Source organism: Brachycentrus maculatus, unplaced genomic scaffold, assembly GCF_059751285.1.
Source record: "Brachycentrus maculatus isolate JH-2025_06_01 unplaced genomic scaffold, ASM5975128v1 h1tg000620l, whole genome shotgun sequence".
Taxonomy (NCBI): domain Eukaryota; kingdom Metazoa; phylum Arthropoda; class Insecta; order Trichoptera; family Brachycentridae; genus Brachycentrus; species Brachycentrus maculatus.
The window spans coordinates 800,905-822,309 of record NW_028281358.1 but is presented as its reverse complement, the minus strand read 5'-3'; the positions used below and the strand labels follow the sequence as shown (position 1 = coordinate 822,309).

Here is a 21,405-nt window from a genome sequence, read left to right as displayed (position 1 = left end):
TAAAAACGAAATTGTTATGAGTTATTTCATTGATTACTAAGTTAGAATTGAATGAGTAATGGAAAATTGAATTACTTCAGCGTAACAATGTAACAACCATTAAATTGTAATACCTTAATTATATTATACCATTGGGAAGGTCTTCATGTTTTAGTGCATCTCAAATCTTCAAGTCTTGAAATATCTCAAATACCCCTCGCCATTGTAAACAGATATAAAGGTGTATATAAATAAGGTCCACATTTCTCACATATTGAAGAATCGGCTCTTCTTCCATCCACAACTTGTTTCTCCCCTTTTCCTCTTTATCCCATTGTTGTTTACAAGACTAATATTTCATAACCAAAGTTCAGAGTCCAAACTCAAGTTTTATCTCGATTGAGGGGAATTTTATAAATGCTAAAAAGTTGATACAGTATTTACAGATTTTATTCATTATAAAAATACATTTAAAGATCAGTCCTTATAAGTACGTTACAACTCGGGCGCCCATAGCTTAAATGTGCGGTCGTAGGAGCACGTGGCGAGGTAACTGTCATCCGGAGCGACGTCCAGGCCCATGATGCGCGAGTCGTGTCCGCGCAGCGTGGCCAGCGGCTGCCAGGAGCGCTCCGCCCACACGCGCAGCGCGGCGTCGTAGCCCGCCGTGGCGAGGTACAGCCCGGTGCCTGCCTGCCAGCGTACGCCGCTCAGCAGCGAGCCGTGCGCGGGCAGCACGCGCAGGCAGCGGCGCGCGCGCAGGTCCCACACGCGTGCCGTGTGGTCGCCGCTGCCCGTGGCGAGGCGAGCGCCGCACGGAGACCACGCCACGGCGTACACGGCCTTCAGGTGGCCCTCCATGAACATGACGCAGCGGCCCGTGCGCAGGTCCCACACGCGCCCGAAGGCATCCAGGCCGGCCGTGGCGGCCAGGGAGCCGTCCCCCTGGAAGGCGAGGTCGTGCGGCGCTCGCGCGTGGCCCTCCTGGTGCAGGAGCTCGCGCTGCGCCTCCGCATCCCACAGGCGCCACGAGCCGTCGCGGCAGCACGTGCCGAGGTAGCGGCCCGACGGGTGGAAGGCGACACGGGACACGCGGTGCGGCTCGTGGCCCGGCAGCTCCGCCAGCGGCTCGGTGCTGTGAACACGCAGACGACAGGTGTGAGTGACGACTCATTAGCGAAGGGTAGCAGTAGCGCAGAATAATCCCAGACACCTACCCGGCGAAGTTCCAGAGTTTCACGCTGCCATCGTTAGCGCAGGAAGCTGCGGCGAGTTCCCGCGCGGCGCAGTCGGAGCCGAAGCGATCAGGGAGGACGGCGGCGGGGTGAAACACGGCGTCCCCGGCCGGCGCCGAGTGGCCCTGCAGGTCGTGCAGCAGTTCGCAGTCGGGGACAGACCACACTTTGCACTCCCCAGACCTGTACCGTAATATGTAGTAATTCAATTAAATTAAATTAAATTTATTCAATAATTAATATATACATTACAAACTAACATTTAAGGCGTATACATCAAAAAAACAAATTAAAAAGTAAGCAAGAAGACTCTTGTTAAATGTGTAGAAGAATCCCGCTTCGGAAAACTCCTTCGGACACATGGAACAGATCAATATCCAATGTGATAATGTTCAACATAGCTGTAACTCTTCCTACAGGCATAACCATCGGCAGGTTGGTCCTGTGTATAGGAATGTGAAATAATCTATGCCGACGCTGTCTTAGGTAACTATCGGGAACATACAGACCAATGCTCCGGATAATTTCAGGATTATCGATCATACCACGTAACAATAAAAAAAATGCGTAATCAAATACACATTCCTTAACTCTAGACTCTAAACTATTGTAGCCGAGCATACCCTGGAGAAACTCGGTCAGGTAGATCCAAGGATAATAGCCGTACTCTCTCATATAGAGATACCTCAAAAACTTCTTTTGGACTTTCTCTACCATAAGAGTGTACTTAAGCTCGTGTGGCCCCCAAATCATCGAGCCACTCTCGAGTCTACTTCGCACCAAGGAGTTGAGCTATAAAGAGTTCTTAGCACGCGGGTATTTTCGAAAACCCTAGCAGTACGCAGAAAAAATCCTAGCATTTTCAATGCATTACCACTGACTGCCTCTATGTGATTGTAAAATGTCAGGGTGCTCACAAACCTAACGCCCAGATCCCTAACATTCGACGCTCGCATCAGATTTTGGTCGTCCATTTGGTCGTAAATACCATACTTAATCCTTTTATGTTGGAAATTACCTAGTTTTATTATTTCTTCTTCAAACCTTTATCTGCACCCCAATGGTGCATTAAATGGTATTAACTTCTACAGATCTTCTAAAATCTTCATTAAAAAAATAGAAAGCAGTTCATCTTTAGTGTACATTTATAGAACAAAATTAAAAACATAAAGAATGCAGTGTTGTTTGAACTGTTGATGCTCAGTAGAATATTTCTACATAATGAATATCTTTCAAAATAAAAGTATATTTACTTTTAACTGATTTGGATGGTATTTGTTACTTTTTCTCTGTTTATATTTCTTTCCAGCTTAAGTTTTTGATTGCAAATGTTAAAAAAGGTAGAAATATATAACCAAATTTGGGCACTAATTGGGGCAATCAGCTTCAAATAATCGAATCCAAAAACCGATCTTGTGTCTGCAAGAAAGGAATGTTAACTTACCAAGAGGCGGTGAGCAACATACGAGAATCCTGGCTGAAGCTGCAAGAGGCGAGCGGGCGGCGGCCGCCGAGCTGCGAGGCGGCGGGGGCGAGCGCGGGGGCCCGGCGCGCCACGTCCTGGCGGGCGGCCGTGCGCGCCCCGGCCGCGCGCCAGGAGCGCAGGCGCGCGGCAGCCCGCGGCAGGCTGTAGCGCGCCAGCCACAGCCGCGCCGCGCGCAGCTCCGCCGGGCCCTCGTGGTACCAGGTGCCCTCCTGCCCGCGCTCCTGCTGCAAGCGCGCCTCCTCCTCCTCCATGCGCTTGTGGATGGCGTCCTCCCCGAGGAAGGAGAGCAGGTCCCGGAGGCGAGCGCGGCGCTCCGCGGGCCCCTCGCCGAACAGGCACACGGGCTCCGTGAGCTGCCTAAGCGCGCGCCGCACCTCGCCGTCGTCCGTGGACACGTTCAGCTGGCGCGCCTTCCGGCGCCGCTCGAACTCTTCCAGCAGCGCCTGCTTATCCTTGGACACCTCCTCCTCCAGGTCCATATACTCGCTCGAGACGTGGATCTCGCCGAGCTCCTTGCCCGCGGGTGGCGGCTCGCCGTCCTCTCTGACGGCCGCCGCAATGGCTGCGAGTCGAGCGCGTTCCTGTTCCTCCAGAGACCCATAGTGAACCGTCTTAGTCTTTTTCGTAAAAGTTACCTCTTCGTCGTCGGACATTTTACGATATACTTAATACCTGAGAAAATAATGCAATTTTATTGATTCAAACGAATAATTAACTGACACATCATTTTAGCAACAAAACTTTATATTATAATATTCACTTACGTTATGTTTTCAAACGAAAGAACAAAATTTAACCTAAAACCGCAACGTCTATTGATATCCAACCCTACTCAACTGCTCTGTCAAGACGTCAAAAAACATAGGAGTTTCATAGATAATCTTATTCTTCTTCTTCTTTTATGACTTCAACAGTGTTCTAGGTATTTTTTTAAACATTACTTTTTTTAAACAAATATTTTAAATAATTAACGTTTCTGTAAGTGGGGTAAGTTTTATACGCATTAGGTTTTAGTTTTATTATCGAGTTATTATCGGGTACCTGTTATTTAATGGGCACCCGAAGAACATGTGATGCAGATCCTCCTCTTCAAGACGACGCTCATACATAGCAGTCTCTCAGATATTTATTCTAACCAAGTGGGTACCGCAACACCAGGGATTTAATCACATTTTTCAGATTTATATCGTCTCGAACATGCCAAGAGTTATCCGAAAAAAACGGATTTCTCTGATATTGAAGGAGATAATTCAAATATATTTTCCCTTGACGTGGGAAAAGGTATACTAATGACAAGAGCCATGCGTGAAACAGCTTTTTTTTCGCAATAATTAAGAGTCATCAACATTAAGTTCGTTTACATAAGGACCGCTTCTTTTGACAAGGAATCAACCTTCTTGAACGCAAGCACACACGCCTTCACTTATTAGCCAATTTTGGTTTTTAAAAATTTGAATGAGTGAAACCCATACAAAATTTCAATCTGAATACTTTCCTCTTAAAAAAGCTACCGTGTTTTGTGTGTAGCTTTTGTATGGGTTTAACGTATTTTGAATTTCGAAAGAGGAAAAAGCCAAGACCCTCATTTGCGGACTGCATAAAAATTATAAAAAATATTGTATGATTTGTAAAATTTCTGCGAATAAAAATAAAACATGAATTTACAAACGGATCCACGGCACTACCGTTTCCATTCATGGTAGAAATATAAACATTTCTAATTCAAAACTTGTCAGTCAGTCTCATTCCCGTATTACGAAAAGTCACATTCTTACTAAATAAAAAAATCTCCAATAGTAGGCTATTTGATACACCGTGTTAAAGTTATACCGCGTTATCAGAAAAAGTGATATATCCGAATAGATTTTGGCACATACATGTACGAATAACTCATTACAGAAGGCAAGAATTAGAATTTCAAATTTTAAAAACATTTTTTTACTTACTCTTTTATATCATAAGATTTAAAAAAAAAATGTATTCAATGAAAGTCAGCGGCTCAGGTTAGTTAAGTACCTATGTAATAAATTAAAATCAGTGGCTATGGTCGAGTTTTTTGGCGCCAAGGACGAGTAATTCAGTTGTTTTGTTTTCTCCTGTCATCCTGTCGGAACAGATTGTCAGGTATCAAAAAGTTTGTCCTAAGAGTTACCAAGCAATTTCAATAAGTATTTTCTCTTCTTAAATCACCATTAATCCAAAAAAAATGGATGATATTATTTTGGCTCTGTCTAATCTAAGAGAAATATTGAAATGTGGGTATTGCGATAAGTTGCCCCTCGAGGGTACAAAATTCCTAAAATGTTCTCATTTATTCTGCACCAGTCATATTTCTAGTGGACAACTAAAGAACTGCTGTATTTGTCACGAAGGAAATATCGAGGACGTCGCCAAAGCTTCGATCGAATCCGGGATGATTAACGATTGCTTAGAGTTGGAGAAAATATTTACTAAGTTTAACAAAGATAGTATCACTCCAAAAAATTCCAACTACTGTTCAGAACCCGAGAAAAAATCTGTAAAATTACCGGGAACTAGAAATTCGAAAACTCCTGAAATCGCCGAAACTCTAGCCTCGAATGCCAGTAATCAGCCCGGAAGGACGTTGCGGCGCAAATTGAGAAAGCAAGACACAACCGAAAATATATTGCCTATTTTAAACGAAAAATCCAAAACTAAATCACCCAAAAGGAAGAGTGTAACCTCACCATCTAGAAAAGCCTCCAGATCGCCTCGGAGGGCGACCAGGAGCGACGACCATTCCCTTCCTGAATCGAGCCGATCGAAGCCTAAAACTGACGACGATTCCTTCTCGGATTCCGTCAAGATAAACGAAAAAATGCTCACAAAGAGGAATAATAAAGGGGAAACCCCGCTACATTCGGCCTGCGTCAAGGGCAAGGAGGAGCTGGTGCGGGGGCTCCTGGCGGCGGGGGCCGACCCCAACACGCGCGACTTCGCGGGCTGGACGCCGCTGCACGAGGCGGCGAGCGCGGGGCGCGACGCTCTGGTGCTGCTGCTGCTGCGGCACGGGGCGCTGCCCTCGCCGCCCGGGCCGCACTACGGCACGCCGCTGCACGAGGCCGCGCGCGCGGGCCTCGCGCGCACCGTGCTCGCGCTGCTGCGCGCCGGGGCCGACCCGGCCGCCCGGGACCGCAAGGGGCAGACGCCCCGAGATGTCGCCGAGCCTTCCGTCGTAAAATGCTTTTCCGAGCCGATAACCGTAACATCCGTCGCTGAACCCAAAATCAGTAGAAGTCTCATTATCTCTGTATTCCCATCCGGCCTGACTAAAGTCCACACGACGAAACTGAGTACACTGTGCAGAAGCCACAAGGAGCTAGCGTTGGTAAAAGGCTTGACGGGGGGAGCGACATTCTTACTTGTCGAAGAATGTCGCGTGAATCGCGACACGCTGATGGCCGTGGCGGGCGGTCACGAGATCCTGACTACGCTATGGCTGGACCGCTGCAACAACGCGGATCTCGCTAATCCCCAACAATTCCTGATGAACAGTCTAGGCGGTGATATCGAATGTGTCAGGTTATCCAACATCAATCGCTTATCGTTGAGACCGGGGCTATTCGACGGCTGCCACTTCTACTTTTTAGGATTCAAAACCAACTACGAGATCAGCGCTCACCTGACGGTGAAGAAGGCGTTCCTCGGGGCGCTCGTAGAGGCGGCGGGCGGCACGGTGCTGTCGCGGGAGCCCAAGCCGGAGAACATCCGGGAGCCGTGCGTCCCGTACCATGCGCCGCGTGAGGGGCCGCTCGCGGACTGCGGATACTTCATCATCTACGAGACGCGCCCGCAGTTGGCGTACAACATGCCCCACGTCAAGTCACTTCCCGTGGGATGGATAGTCGACTGCCTGCTCAACTTCCGCTTGGTGAATCCCTGATCGCCTGTTTCCTAACATATCTAGTATAATTTTATTTACATAGTAAAACTGCTCGTTTTATAAAAACAATACAATACAACAACAATATTAGTTTGTCACAAAAAAAGAAAGAATATAATTCTTTACCAGAAGCAATGTGAATCGAGAAAGATTGTGATAAATTCAAAAGGGAAATTAAAAGGAATTTCTTAATTTAAATCATTTATCAAGATTTTTATTTATTTTTAGATTACAAATAGATTATATATGTATATATACAGTCGACTGACTGAATTAGCTTGTTATAGCCGTTGCTCGTTATATCCTCGAATAGGTCAACATACCCATCACATGAAGTATCTGCAATGGTCACATAACAAAATTCACAGAATTCACCGCCATTACACATACTACACTACTGATTAATACATAATTTTATTATATAGATATAAATATCTTTCATACCGAGCAGAGTTACCAGATGTGCCGAGTCCCACATACTTGTGGACAATAAGACAATTATCATCTATGAGGAATTTATTTATATGAGTAAATACTTTTTTCTTATATGACCACCATCCCTATTTGTGAAATTAGAAATCTTTATAAAGTGCATGTAACATTCTTAGATTTATTAATAAAATACTTAAAGCTATATTTTGTTTGTTAATACTTTCCTTTTCATACATAAAAACTATTTTCATTAATTGATTCAGCAGTCACTTTGTGGTAAAATCTATGCATTTTAATTAATGTTTTACTTAGTAAATACCACTATTCCTTAAAAACTATTGTGACACGTGTTTCGATGCATTCCGCATCATTTTCAAACACTGTATATGATACGGTGTTCGAAAATGATGCGAAATGCATCGCAACACGTGTCACAGTAGATTTTAGGAAATAGTGGTATTTACTAAGTAAAAAATTAATTAAAAATAAAAACTATTATTCCATTTGCCTAGAATCTGGAGACAATAGTGTAAACTTCGACAATTTTGCCGCAGAATACATCAAGAATGGTGGCGAAATAGTTCTCGCATGGTTGCATAGGCTCTTTAACTGTTGTCTAGAGAAGAGTTATACTCCCGTGGATTGGAGAAGGGCAGTTATAATGCCTCACGACAAAGGGAGGGGTTCTAGGGTGGAATGTGGGAACTATAGAGCCATCAGTCTATTGAGTGCTGTTGGTAAGATTTATGGTCAAATCCTTAATGAAAGAGTGCAAACCATGACAAAGGACAAAGTGTGGGATGTCCAGAGTGGATTTATGAATGGGAGAGAATGTACGGATCAAATTTTTGCCTTGCGCAACATTATGGAAAAGTTTTTGGGCAAAAACCAGAAACTTTTCTGTGCTTTTGTGGATTTGCAGAAAGCGTACGACCGAGTTGATAGAACAAAGTTATCAAAGGTGTTATCTGAGTATGGAGTAAGCAGTAAACTTATCCAAGGCATAACATCTTTGTACGAGGATAGCATTACATGCATTAGGGTAAGTAGTTCTTTTTCATCCTGGTTTAGCATCTCTAAAGGCCACAGCGACATTACACATCCCTGTTTAACATAAACAGGGATATGTAATGTCGCTGTGGCTGTTTAACCTTTACATGGATAGTTGTATAAAAGAACTGAAAGATTTAAATGTTGGAGCTAGAATGAATAATTTAATGTCTGTTGCCTTTTGTATGCTGACGATGCTGTTCTTCTTGCTGATAGCAGTGAAGACCTGCAGGCGCTGGTGACAAAAATGTACAATGTGTGCAAGGAAAGTGATTTATTGATGAATGTTAGCAAATCCAAAATTATTGTTTTTGAAAGAGATTAATGTAGATCTGAGTATTGAAATATTGGTAAACGGAGAGATTTTGGAGCAGGTAAATGATTTCGTATATTTGGGTCGTATGTTTTCTAGGGATGTAAAGATTGATAAAGACATAGAAAGGAGAGTGAATGTTGGGAACAAAGTGAACGGTGCACTGAAATCAGTTATAGCAAATAAAAACCTATCAGCGGAAGCTCAACTGGCAGTGCACAACGGAGTCCTGGTTCCAACTCTAATGTATGGAAGTGAAACATGGAGTTGGCAAAAGAAGGATGAAAGTAGACTGAATGCAGTCGAAATGCGATCTCTCAGATGAATGTGCGACAAAATGATGTATGATAGATGTGCGAATAGTAAAATAGGGAAGGAATGCAAAGCTGAGATAAGCATTATCGATAAAATTAAGAAAGGTGTGTTGAGATGGTTTGGACATGTAGAACGAATGATTGAGGAAAGAACGGTAAAACAAATTTTTGAAGCGAATGTAAGTGGAAAAAGGAGCAGAGGAAGACCGAGAAAAACATGGCACGATCAGGTATGCCAAATACTTGAAAGTGGTCAGGTTAGGAGTCGAAACAATCGGCGGGTATGTATGAGGAGATGACAGAGTGGTGTGGCATTCTATTTTCTCTGCCTGCCCCTGCGGAGAAGCGGCGTGATGGTTAGTTATATAAGAGTACAGTAAAACCTCGATATAACAGACTAATTGAGGGAAGGGGTGTCCATTAAAGCCGAAAGTTCATTATATAAAAGTTAAAAATAAATAAAAAAAACTTTATACCCTAATTTTTCATCGTATCATCCTTGGAGACCCCTCTCCCTGTAACACCTTGCTTTATTCAGCCTTCTTATTGTGTCCAGTATTGAAAAAACGCCTCCCAAAAGGATTTCCTCAGTTGCCTGTTAAGCGCGACTCTCTTCCAGTGCAGGCCCGTCACTTTTTCAATTACATTTAAGTAAAAGTTTTGAAAATGATTTGATATAATTTTATTTTAGAAATGGTTTTTGTATATACATAAATTTAAATAATATATGGGTGAATCTGGAAACGAAACTCTTCTACTCCACATTAGTATGGGGAAGTCTTCTTCAGATGGATAGGAATGTTTGGGAATTTTAGGACATTTGACTAATCCACTAGCAAACCACATTATGCTAAAAAAAAAGTCAATGGCGGCAATCGGTAGAAGATTATATAAAAGTCTATGTTAAACATAATCTGCCAACATGTATTAAATTAGGAATAAAATGGAATACAAAAATCAATACTCTTGCAAAACTTGGTATGCCGATCGACAATTTCAAAATGGACTTTCAAAAATCTCTTAAGTTACTGTAAACTTGCTATGTTTCGTAGTGACTCACGCTAAATGGTGGAAATCGAGCGTCAAAATCGTACTAAAGTTACATACCTGGATACTGGCACTTTAAATTTAATGCCTCTAAAAGATTGTTTTTAAGGAAAGATATAAATAAAAAATTGCAATTAAAGGGGAACCCAATTATGTATCCGAAATCATACATTATGGACCATAGCACTCAACTCTTGTCATATTCTGGCCTTCGACTGCAATCAGTTGGATACCCGAGATTATTTCCTGATTCGAGTAGGTACTCTTAAGTTCTCGTTTTCGTCTTCATCTAAGTGATCACTAAAACATATTTGAGAACGTTGCGCCTTATCCGAATCGATCGCTGGGGTACATCTTGTTAGGGCGTTTGTCCACTACACGGAATTTTACCGTCCGGCACGTCAGTTAGCGTTTTAAAACGATGATTGGCTTGTGGTTTTATCCATCTTTCTTCGGATCGGAGCTCTTGATCGGTGCGTGAACACGTTGCGCGTAAATTCGATCACGCTAAACTGTCGTAGTCGCTTTCATTTTTCAAAATCGGACTGCCGAACGGTAAAATTCCGGGTAGGGGACAAGCGCCCTTACTCAAATCGTTTGTGGCGAGAGCAGAAAAAAGAAAACATACCTATATAGACGGCTTGAAGTACACAAGTAAAGTAAAACAAATGTCCCCTCGCAATGATAATGAAAAAATGAACATGTCAACAAAAATGACGATCAGATATAGTTCTTGAACACGGCCCTCCCGTATTTGACGTTTAAGTTTTTGAAATACTACCGCTCTTTATTTCAGTTTTCAGTAGTGTTTTAGAAGTTTATCGGTTTATTAACAAGTAACTATTTAAGAATTGATATTTTCATAATTATGTTTTCTCTCATTTGTATAAAGTTACTTATGTAATGTTAAAACCTATTTTTTGCGAAAAAATATCAAAACCAAATCTCGAGAAACTTTTTGCCAATGGATTTCATTACTGTCAAGATGTAGTCTCGGCTGATCCCGCGACTCCGTGGGTGCGCGGAGTTCAAGAAGATGTGAAGAAGCAGAAGCGATCATTCGTTATCAAATCCGCCTTAGACCTGTGGCACGTGAGTAGTGGTTCCGCGTGCCTTACTTCAGCCCGAGTGTCCAGTTACTGACTGGCCGTCGCGTGTTATAGGAAGAGTCCGTCCGGGAGGCAGTGTGTGCAGTCCCCGGAGTAGCAGGGGCGGGGGGCGAAGTGCTGCCGGGACAAGTGTTAGAAGTGTGCGGAGGCTCTGGACAAGGGAAAACTCAACTTTGGTGAGTGTTACTTTCATCATTTTCGGTTATTTTTATCTGCTATATCAAAAGAGGCTCATAATCTATGATTACTTTTGCTCGTCATACCAGGTACATAATTTTTGTAAATTGATTCGGCAGTCATTTTGTGATAATATCTATCCATTTTGAATTGAAGTTTTACTTGGTAAATACTTAATTGAATGGTTTTACTTGGTAAATACTTAATTGAATGGTTTTACTTGATAAATACTTAATTGAATGGTTTTTACCAAGTCAAACTTAAATTAAAAACTAAATTATTTTAGTTAATTTTACTTGTTGTACCAAGCAGATATTTAAACTTTGGTTACCGAGACAGTTTTTTTTTGTTTTTAATTATGCTTAGTAATAACAGATTATTACAATTCAATCACAAACATTCATTCTTAAAGGAGAATAGGCATGGGAAATGTAAACACCCGGACTAATCGAACATAAATATTTATTGAGTTCATTTTACAATTGGTGGAAATCGAAGACAGGTTTGCAATTAAGCATCTACCCGACTACGCTTCGGTGCTGTCAGTAGAAGACTGCTCAACATATTCCGGGATAGTGCTCAACTCAAATAATTGGAGAGGCAACAGAAAAAGAATACCGAGGAAGTGTACATTGCGTAGTGACTTCTGAGTAACTGTGGACGATATTATTTTCATATTATAATTGTAATCCCTGATGACCTCGTTGGGAAATCCTGTAATGTATGTTATGTTTGATGATAGTTTGCAGTTGTGTGTTGATACACTGGCCAAACCGCATGTACAAGTCCTATACATGGACACGGCAGCCAACTTCAGTGTGGAGAGAGTCGAACAAATGCTACTTACTCGAGGGACACCCACCCGGGCCTCGGTGGAATGCACTTTGAGAAGAATACACTTTCTGGAAGTATTCGGGACACCCGAGTTCTGCGCAGCCATCCACTTATTGAAAGACTTCATCACACAACATCCTCGGGTATTTTTTTCCTCATTTTTGTAACATAAATGGATTTTTACAAAATAAAATGAATTTTTTATCTCGATAATTTCCACCGAATATCGCAAATGATTTCCATGCGGCTTTGCATGTAGCGTGCGTGAATATGCAATACTCGAACCGATCGCAGGTCCGATTGATCATCGTCGACAGCATCACATTCCCCTTCAAGGAGGGGTGCAGAGAGATGGAGAGGACGGGAATACTGTACCGCAGTATGGCCGCCCTCAGGGTACTGGCTCTTCGCTACCACTTGGCCGTGAGTTGCTCTTCATACTTAAAGCGCAGGCAGTGAAGCACTGCGCAAGTTTGATGGTACAAGTGAGATTACTCGCAGGTGGTGGTGAGCAACGAGGTGGGGATGCGCGCCGGCCTGTGCGGGCCGCGGTCGCGGGGGCTGGTGACGGGGGCGCTGGGTGACGGGTGGGCCCACCTGCCGTCGCGCCGCGTGCTGCTCGCTCGTCCGCTGCTCGCCATCACCCACTCCGACCCGCACCAGGTCCTCACACCAATCCAGGTACACGTGTAAACCGTCTAGTCCCATAAACAACTCCATTCCTACCTAGGAAATCTTTCATTCTTCCTTTCTTTATGTCCTTCTTATTCCATTGTAGGACAGAAAGCTTACCATTATTGACAAGGGGTTAAAAGAAAGAAAAAATGTTGCCACATAAAATTCAAAGATTTTTAAATAAAGTTAGAAAATTAGTAAAAATGCATGACACGATAGTGATGCTTGTCTAATGTATTTTGATTATTTTCCTGTTATTAACTAATAGACCAAAGAAATAAATTGTTAAATTTATTTAAGTGAAATAATAATTTTACTTCATTTGTGTGATTTCCACAAGTTAAATCCACAAGGTAGTTCCAAAATACTATAAATATAATTTTTTTATACGGCGATTATTGTTTCAGATTACAGAGGGTGGATTGCACAGAATCTGACCATCACACACATTTATATTGATGATAATTTAACTCGGGAAATATTAAAAATAAAACATGATTTTAGTAATCAATTAACATGTATAATTTTTGTTCAAGCTCACAATTAAAAACAGTACATTATTTGTGACAAATTATAACATTACATAATAAATATATGTAAATATATTAAGTTTTTTCTTATATGTATTTAATGCACTTATTGAAAGGCTACTAATGTAATGAAGGCACGTCGCACAGTTACACAAGTATTAGCAGAGATTAGGTGCAGCGGCACAGTGGAGAGTGGAGTCCGCTCGGCTGCGGGGGTCGCTCCGTCCTCGGAACTAGTTGGCCAGAGTGACCAGCAAGCGGCTCAAGTCACCACCGATATCGTCCTGAAACGTGACACAACCATCAGAGCCGCTGCGGCTCGCAATACTCTACTTCCGGAGTTAGTGTGTCGGGCAGACCGATATATTACAACTTACGTTTCCCGCCGTTATAAGGCAAATAGCAAAATGTACAAGTTAATACCTGCAACCCAAACAACTTGCTTCATCGTAAAGTGGAAATGTTCCACTCGTATTAGATTGGAGAAATCCAGTTAGAGGAAAGAAAACACTCTGTAAGTTGTATTAATTTATTAAAATGAAACATTTAACAACACTTTATAGCTCTGTTTTAGCACCAAACAAAAGTACACTTTATTACCAAGCCCGAAATACAAAATAACTGTGCGAGTAAGATTTAAAAATATTATATATTTTCGTGCTTCGATTAATGGATAAAATTTCTAGAAATAACTTCTTAAGACTAAATATAATGCACGGATTTGGAGATTCCACGGAGGTAAAGCTCTAACGAGTAACGAGGAGGCGCTGTAGCGGAGCGGTGGTGGAGTGGTAGCAGGGGGACGGAGGCTCAAGAGGCCAGCGTCACCAGCGCCGTCTTGTAGTCGCCGGAGATGTCCTCCTGCAAGCAGCGTAGTTAGCGGCGTAGTTAGCACGGCGTAGTTCACGTGTCCGCCGCGCGCCACTAGTTGGCCATGGTCACCAGCAGGTGACTTATGTCACCGCCGATGTCTTCCTGCAAGGAAAGGAGCCGTCAGGCGGCGCTCGCTCCCACTCGTGGCGCATGCGGCGGAAGGACAGATGAAGCGTGAGGGAGTTAAGCTACAGACAAGGTGAGTACAGAGGAACCTCGGCCGAGAAAGGAGGGACGCTGATACTACCCGCGAGAGCGAGCGGGACTCTCGCTACGCTCCGCGAGAGCGCTCGGGACTCTCGCCCTACTCCACGAGAGTGAGCAGGACTCTCTTGTAGTCCCCGGACGTGTCCCCCTGGAAAAGGTTGAACTAATCAACTCCGGCACTCCTCCTTCCTTTACAACCGTTCTTCCATTCCCAACATCCACAATCGACTCGCATTCTATATATGTATACTCCGCACTAACAAATATCACTCACTCTAAAGGTAAACCTATTCAATAAAGCGAAACCCCTCAGTTATGTTTTGTTTGAATTTCCAAGATCTCCAGACTAAACGAATTAGTAATAAATGTAACCCTGAAGAGGGCAACAGGTTGTTGCCGAAACTAGTTGGTTAAATAAAAATGTGAGTGGATCAGAACACAAAGTGTTTTTATTTCTCGAAATAATACATAAAAAGTCAACTAAATCAAGAGGTAACAATTTTGGAAAGGATTGCCTAACTTATAAATTCATTTGCTCTCAATACTTGGCTGTGTGGAGTGTCAAATGTTAAGTATTAATTGTTGTTAGAGTTGTGCAAAATTAGAGATATTCAGAACTGAAAGTAATTAGCGGCAATATGTCCCTTCACCTGGTGATAATTAAATGTACTTTGTTATATTGTATTGATTTTTATATGAATATATATTGTGTATTAGTGACATTATAGTAATGGGTGTTTATTTAATAAGTATGATGATTTTTACAACTATATATTTAGCTACTTATCTTTTGATATTAAAACGTTAAATCATCATTGCGCAGATGACATGTTCTAAATTTACTGAGAGATAAAGAAACCTGTTATTTTAAAGATTGTAAAAAATTTTAATTCTTTGAATTCTTGATTTGTTTAATTTATTATTGTTTTATGAATTGTCAGAAAAATATATTGCCAACGCAATAACCAAATCTGGAGATTGACTGGCAATAATTATTGAGACTAGACTATACCTCCTCTCTGACCCGCACTATGTCATAATTATGATCCTTTTACTTCCACCTGAAGAGTGACAGATTCAAATAATAAATTAGATTGCACACTAATAAAAAAAAAATTAAATTATATCCTCAGTATTGTGTCACGTATTTGCAAATGCAAACTTATACATGGTAAAAGGCAAGATGAATGTGTTTTTTTTACTACATTAAATTCACGCAACTCGTATTATTAGTAAAAGAATGATGCCAGAACACCATCTTTTTATTAACACGTTGTAGTCTCAAAATTTGCAGTTTCGCTATATGTACTAGAAATGTAACCCCCGTGAAAACCGAAAGATAGTTGTACTGTGCTAATTTAATAATTGCTATTAACTTAGGATCGAGTACAAAATTATACTGATGGGAAATTAATTGTGCCAATACGTATTTAAATGATAGCAACATAAAAAAAGGCAAGTAACACATTACCCTGCACAAAATATAATACGCGGTGATGGTAATGGTGATGAGTGTGTACGAGAGGAATGAAGAAGGAATACTCACGGCGATCCAGCTCTCCAGGGACTTCTCGTACTTCTCGAGGAAGGCTTGCTTGATGTCACCGAGGTCGATCTCGGAGCGGCTGACGATGATGCGGATGAGGGTCTTGTCGGTTGTGCCGAGGCCGGCCATGCTGTCGTACAGGCGCTCCGCGAAGTACCCTACCTTGCTCTTCACGCACTTCACGATGCCCAGCAGACCCTTTTCAATACTACCCGAGAACTCCTTGCGGATGGTCTCCTCGATGTCTTTTCCCGTCAGGCGCTCATACTCCAGGAATATCTAAATACAAAAACAAAATTAATAAAAAAAACTCTATACGTATTACTGAATAACATTAAATATAAAAAGTGACAATCCTTATTTTCAGGTAATTAATTCTTAGGTCAAAAATATTATAACTGACTCGATATGTTAATTATGTGTCCATTTTAGCGCGACTAAGCAAGAACGATTCTTGACAATTTAAGGCTGTTGAATGTTGTAAAAGAAAAAAGAAAAATGTTCACTTTCAGAACAATTAGGCAGTTTGAAACAATTAATAGCCAAATATGTTATTTACTTTCGCTCTACATTACGACAAATGTTTATTCTCCTCTCCCATAAAGGTATAATAAAAAATGCACAGACCTGTCGGAGCTGCTGGTAGGAGCGAGTGATGAGGATGGCGTTAAAGGTAGACTCGTCGGTGCCCCACTGGCCGTCTCCGGCAGAGGCGAGCGCCTCCGCGTCGGCCGCAGCCGCCCCCTCATCCACGCCGGCGTTCTCGTCGCGATTGGCCATGCACAGCGACACGCACAGCCGCTTGAAGTGGCCCGACGTATCGCCCTTCAGGTCGGACTCCAGGCTCTTGCCGTACAGCTGCTCGTAGAAGGCGGAGATGGTGCGGATGCCGTAGTTGGACAGCGTGCAAAGGATCTCCACGATGGCCTCCTCGTCTGTGCCCACGCCGGCCACTGCGTCGTGCAGTTCCTTAGCGTAGAAGTGCGGCAGAGGCGTCATCAGCGCAACAATCACGTCCTCAAACTTGCCGCCCAGCTCGCTTTTCAGGTCACTAATCAAGTCCTACAACACACACACACACAGAACATACATTATTATATATATATATACTGTATACTACACGCAAAACCAACAATACTATGCATGTGTGAGTATCTTTCCTTGTGCTGTAGAAAAGTTTCAACAAATCTTTATTTATGACGTCGTCAAGGAATACCTCTTTTTTGAAATTATGCACAGTGAAACTTACTGTATTTTTTGTCTAGGGAAAAATGTATTTCATTTTGCAATAGTATAATTTTTTTAAATGCTCTATTTAATACAATCCTGCATCCATACAATATACATTTTCTAAATCCAAAACAGTTATATTCATCTAATACTTATTTGAAAACACTTCTTTCTGTTAGAACAAAAATAAACGTTGCCATAGTATTGTCTCCTAGGTACAAGTATTTTATTTATGGAAACATTCATTTTGGTTTCTGGAATGCTTAACATTCTGCTGAAAAGTATAAGAAGAAAAGTATACTAAATACCAATAAGATGCATTTTTGTTATTTACATAAATATTTGAATTTTATTTTATTTTCACTAACCAAGGCGACTTATTAATAAAATTTTGTACCAAAAATATGGTAGAGTTGGTTCAAACCCAGAAACTCTTGACTTACATTCCATTCCGATGTACTAAGATGAGAATGAGAAGAGAGCGCTTTGATACTAATACATACTTGAATCCTAAAGATATAAACATATTTTCCAGTAATAAGCAGGGAATCAAACTCCACACCTTAAATACACTAGCACAGAATCAAAACCCGAGTCAATAATAGCACATATGAAATAGTTTAAATAAATAAAGTAACCTTTCCATAAGCGGTCTTGAAAGTCTCGGCTATCTCCAGTCTCTGCACGATCCCACGGCGAGCGAGGACGTCGATGATGGCGCGCTCGTCGGTGCCGAAGCCCTTCATGGCCTTGCGGAGCGTGGCTGCGTCAGCTTCAGCATCGAAGGGATCCGCCGGGTACACTGTGGGGGTGCACTACACAAAAATACATAACCGTTACACGATGGCTGATAGCCCGGTACCTTTTCACATCAAATCATGCGTAGGGTTCCGCATCGGACTTCCCGCGTCTTTGAATTTTGGGTTAAGATTTTATTATGAATCTCGAAACACGGCTCTTCTTTTCTTATTGCTTATTGAATTATAGGTCACATACTTAAAAATTTTAAATGTTAGCAAATAGTGAAAAATGTAAAAACCGAGTTGAAAGGAAACCGAATAGACATAAAATTAGCCCAAATCATCGGTGTTTACAATGGAACATAGTCAGTGTGAGAAGTGGAAACCTTAATTAAGAGGTTCTCTCTATGACTTCCCTAGAATAACTCCAAAGCAATATTTGTAAGAATCCCACTAACAAAAGCATTTAATTTTCCTTCAGCTCATTCCTGAGTCCTGAGCAGGATTGCCCCCATGCAGTTAACACAATATAACTGATACATAATAATTAGTAATAATTAGTAGTATTATCAACTCGGATAAGGTGTTATCTTTCATTCAATGAATAATTTGTTTTAATTAGCACTATCATAGTTTATGAGTCAACATAATGACATTGTATTTTTATGAGAATAATTAACAAATGAACACCTAAGCAAACCGGAGACTGGTTCAAAGATATTCGTATTTATAAACATTTTCAAGATTATTATGTTGTTTTTGTCCAATGAAAACACGAAAACGCTAACTAATGAACATTGTAGTGACCATTTTCACGCAATTTAAGTTTCTATATTGCACGATAATGTTCCGTGCTATGAGATATGATGAACTGTATCTATGTAAAAGTGTTTACTTGAAAATTTTTATGTTTAACTAACAGTAAATTACTGCCGTAAAAAATACTCTTTTATCAAACCAAACACCGGGTGGAGTCGTGGATGTGATAAGTGACAACCGTTAATACATCCGCATCACAGAACATATTGTGCCTATTCATCTGGAGATTTATTTGAAATATAACTGATTTTGCATAATGAGATTATATCTAATAAAATAAAATTAGCCATTTGACATTTAATTATTTTGTACCAAAAATTACTCGCATATTTAATAAAATTTTCAAATTTGTGATATTTTTAATACTGATAATACTTTTTAATATAGATAAATAGAAAATGTTTAAAAATATATATCCAGGGCATTTTATAATAATTTAAGTTAGTATTTTTTGCTTATTTATATGGCGACTGTCCCCCCCCCCCCCCCCCCATTATGTATCAACTTCCACCCTTTCCACTTATTGTGAGTGCCTTAAACCAGTTTCCAAAGCCTCAAGCAATTTTTAAAAAAAAAATTTTCCTGATAATATATTCTTCTTCTAACCTTCATTTACACCGTGCATAGGGCACTGCATCCTATCAACGCAGTGTTATCTTGATCGTTAATTACCGCAGGTAAGGTGGCGGAAAATAAAGATAATATTACGAATAATAATAATGTGGTAGCCTCGACCTCAAAAATATTTTTAAAGGTTGATGATAAAATGTTGTTTACAATAATTATGCTATCAACTTGACTGAATATTTACTAACGAGAGGTATTACGTGTTGATGACAACATAGATGTTCCATACTGTCTCATTGACATTCCGAGAATCGAATCAATATCTCGGGAAGGTATGGGTGTGCCCCGAGTAGTAATCACAATAATTCGTTTATAGTAGCAATAATCGATTATTTATTCACGGTAACATCGACGATACCGACGCATATCGAACTGGAATCTCGTAAGAATCCGTCAAATGCACCGACTTTGTCCAAATATTAGAAAGTAACAACGGTGCCCACGGATTTCCGTTACCTGAAATTGGGTATCGAAATGTAAAACGCGGAGGAAGTTACCGAATTTTAAATTGTACAATACGTTGACGAAAATTAAGGAATTCCATTACATTTACACGTATTTCATTATTTATCTCCGTAACTCGCGGATTAGTCTAGTTACGAGGATTAATTGATAATCTTACCTTGAACGGGTAGAACTGTTGCGAAGTCATCTTGGCTTCTAGACCTGCAAATAGGAAGAATTGTTAGTCTTGGACACTGATAATATTATATTAACGGACAAAAGATTCTCGAGCGAAGTAACCTTCCGAGTTCGGCCTTGACTCGGGTTAGCGATGGGAAGAGAATAAACAATAACTCAATTACGTACCACAAAAACTATTCCACTAACTTTATATTACTCGGTATTATTAAAAACTCTCAACAAATTTTCATACTTCTTTAATATTTTTTAAGTGCGAAAATGGGATTAGCCGATGTAGCAAATTGCACACCTCGTCGGTACCCGCGATGGGCGTGAAACGACGCCGACAGCAGAATGCCGGATATTACATTTTGAAGTACTACAAATAAGCGATATTAAATGCCCGCATTACACGAAATGGATATTATTATAAAATAAAATGTATCAGTACAGTATTTGTGGAAATATTTCTTACTAGACAACTTGGAATGAAAGGAGACGTAAAGCGGGCTGCACTGCACACTGCTAACCGGCGGATGGGACGAAACTCGACTAATACTGAGACGTACAAGAGCTGAGAGTATATTGGTGTCGATGTTCTCGGCTCTCGTAGGGGCCAAGCTACGTTTATAGTCCGTTCACATGATTTTACTATTTTATATTTATTATTTTGGAGCTAGGTAAATGAATGAAATAAAATGGTCATATCAACATACAGCCATATGAAGAATTCAATAATACATTAATGAGGAAAATTGTGACCCCACAGTGTCGCCCCTGCATCACACTAAACTCTTATATTTAACTCTACCACAACTTGATTATTATTTTCAAACACTATTTGCTCCAATAACTGAACATTGTATTTAAAATTTAAATATTTATTTGTATCATAAGAACACAGTGGTTAGCGCGTTAGGCTTCCTTACAGGAGGTTCCGAGTTCAATTCCTAGGGGCTCAAAATAAAAGTTAATTATTTTTCAAATATTTGTTTTATCTACCCTGGACTGATAATTGACACGCGAGACTAATCATTTTGCCTAATTAACGATCAAGATAATACTGCGTCGATACGATGTCGTGTCCTATGGACCATTAGTTAGGATGAGGGTAGCAAAAAGAAGAATGTATTTTTCCTAGACAATTTTTTTATTTTTATAAACTTTTAATTTTTCGAATTTAAAAGTCAAAAACTTCACCATTCGATGAATTTGTGAAAATGAACTAAGGATTGAACACTGATCAAGTGAACGTAGTATACCGAGCGAGTAGTCAGTAGTCGGTAGTCACGCCCTTCTGCTTGCGATGACGAAATCGGGGATGCCGTCATTCAGCGTCAATACACTCACTGTGTACGAGTATATAGCTATACTACGTTATTTATTCTTTATTCGCATCGTCACAATTCGTGATTTAACTCTTTCAATAGATACCTTATAGCGCTTACTGAATATTATACATGAATCATACCTACTTCTTGCCGGTCTAGAAATCTAGAGAATTCGCTACATTGACATCAGTCAGCGCTCAATAATACTAATAATAATTTACCTGTAGTGGTAGTCAATATTTGTTTATAGATACCTTTATACTTAATTATACGATTCGTGGAAGCAAAATTATATATCTAACTTTTTCAAATGAAAAAAACGA

The 21,405-nt window shown here is 40.8% G+C and overlaps 4 protein-coding genes across 8 annotated transcripts; 2 read left to right on the top strand and 2 right to left on the bottom strand.

Moving 5' to 3' along the window:
- Window positions 1-413: 413 nt before the first annotated feature.
- Window positions 414-3,532, bottom strand: U4-U6-60K (U4-U6 small nuclear riboprotein factor 60K). The gene is made up of 4 exons (XM_088273915.1): window positions 3,465-3,532; window positions 2,659-3,372; window positions 1,197-1,397; window positions 414-1,114 (listed from the first exon to the last, which is right to left on the bottom strand). The coding sequence occupies exons 2-4, from the start codon at window positions 3,351-3,353 to the stop codon at window positions 475-477; spliced, it is 1,536 nt and encodes a 511-aa protein (XP_088130041.1). The 5' UTR covers window positions 3,354-3,372; window positions 3,465-3,532; the 3' UTR covers window positions 414-474.
- Window positions 3,531-6,736, top strand: LOC148301033 (BRCA1-associated RING domain protein 1-like). Its single transcript, XM_088273913.1, has one exon. The coding sequence runs from the start codon at window positions 4,907-4,909 to the stop codon at window positions 6,602-6,604; it is 1,698 nt and encodes a 565-aa protein (XP_088130039.1). The 5' UTR covers window positions 3,531-4,906; the 3' UTR covers window positions 6,605-6,736.
- Window positions 6,737-10,513: 3,777 nt separating this feature from the next.
- On the top strand, window positions 10,514-13,158 carry LOC148301032 (DNA repair protein RAD51 homolog 3-like). Of its 2 annotated transcripts, XM_088273920.1 has the most exons (6): window positions 10,514-10,852; window positions 10,924-11,045; window positions 11,789-12,023; window positions 12,175-12,303; window positions 12,382-12,561; window positions 12,963-13,158. In XM_088273920.1, the coding sequence occupies exons 1-6, from the start codon at window positions 10,664-10,666 to the stop codon at window positions 12,990-12,992; spliced, it is 885 nt and encodes a 294-aa protein (XP_088130046.1). In that variant the 5' UTR covers window positions 10,514-10,663; the 3' UTR covers window positions 12,993-13,158. The 2 variants fall into 2 exon arrangements, with proteins under 2 accessions (XP_088130046.1, XP_088130047.1); XM_088273921.1 differs by lacking the exon at window positions 12,175-12,303 and having other exon boundaries at window positions 10,532-10,852.
- On the bottom strand, window positions 13,054-20,311 carry AnxB9 (Annexin B9). 4 transcript variants are annotated; one of them, XM_088273919.1, is made up of 6 exons: window positions 20,227-20,311; window positions 19,750-19,793; window positions 17,580-17,756; window positions 16,339-16,773; window positions 15,712-15,990; window positions 13,054-13,369 (listed from the first exon to the last, which is right to left on the bottom strand). In XM_088273919.1, the coding sequence occupies exons 2-6, from the start codon at window positions 19,777-19,779 to the stop codon at window positions 13,319-13,321; spliced, it is 972 nt and encodes a 323-aa protein (XP_088130045.1). In that variant the 5' UTR covers window positions 19,780-19,793; window positions 20,227-20,311; the 3' UTR covers window positions 13,054-13,318. The 4 variants fall into 4 exon arrangements, with proteins under 4 accessions (XP_088130045.1, XP_088130042.1, XP_088130043.1 ...); XM_088273916.1 differs by lacking the exon at window positions 13,054-13,369 and adding an exon at window positions 13,601-14,313; XM_088273917.1 differs by lacking the exon at window positions 13,054-13,369 and adding an exon at window positions 13,601-14,060.
- Between the last annotated feature and the right edge of the window lie 1,094 nt (window positions 20,312-21,405).

Coding starts and splice junctions, on each gene's coding strand:
- U4-U6-60K (XM_088273915.1), bottom strand. CDS start 3,353: ATGTCCGACGACGAAGAGGTAACTTTTACGAAAAAGACTAAGACGGTT. Junction 1,398..2,658: donor ATGTTGCTCACCGCCTCTTG/GTAAGTTAACAT, acceptor ATTACGGTACAG/GTCTGGGGAGTGCAAAGTGT. Junction 1,115..1,196: donor AAACTCTGGAACTTCGCCGG/GTAGGTGTCTGG, acceptor GCGTGTTCACAG/CACCGAGCCGCTGGCGGAGC.
- LOC148301033 (XM_088273913.1), top strand. CDS start 4,907: ATGGATGATATTATTTTGGCTCTGTCTAATCTAAGAGAAATATTGAAA.
- LOC148301032 (XM_088273920.1), top strand. CDS start 10,664: ATGTTAAAACCTATTTTTTGCGAAAAAATATCAAAACCAAATCTCGAG. Junction 10,853..10,923: donor CCGCCTTAGACCTGTGGCAC/GTGAGTAGTGGT, acceptor CGCGTGTTATAG/GAAGAGTCCGTCCGGGAGGC. Junction 12,304..12,381: donor CTCTTCGCTACCACTTGGCC/GTGAGTTGCTCT, acceptor GATTACTCGCAG/GTGGTGGTGAGCAACGAGGT.
- AnxB9 (XM_088273919.1), bottom strand. CDS start 19,779: ATGACTTCGCAACAGTTCTACCCGTTCAAG. Junction 16,774..17,579: donor TCAAGACCGCTTATGGAAAG/GTTACTTTATTT, acceptor TGTGTGTTGTAG/GACTTGATTAGTGACCTGAA. Junction 13,370..15,711: donor CCCTGGAGAGCTGGATCGCC/GTGAGTATTCCT, acceptor GTCACGTTTCAG/GACGATATCGGTGGTGACTT.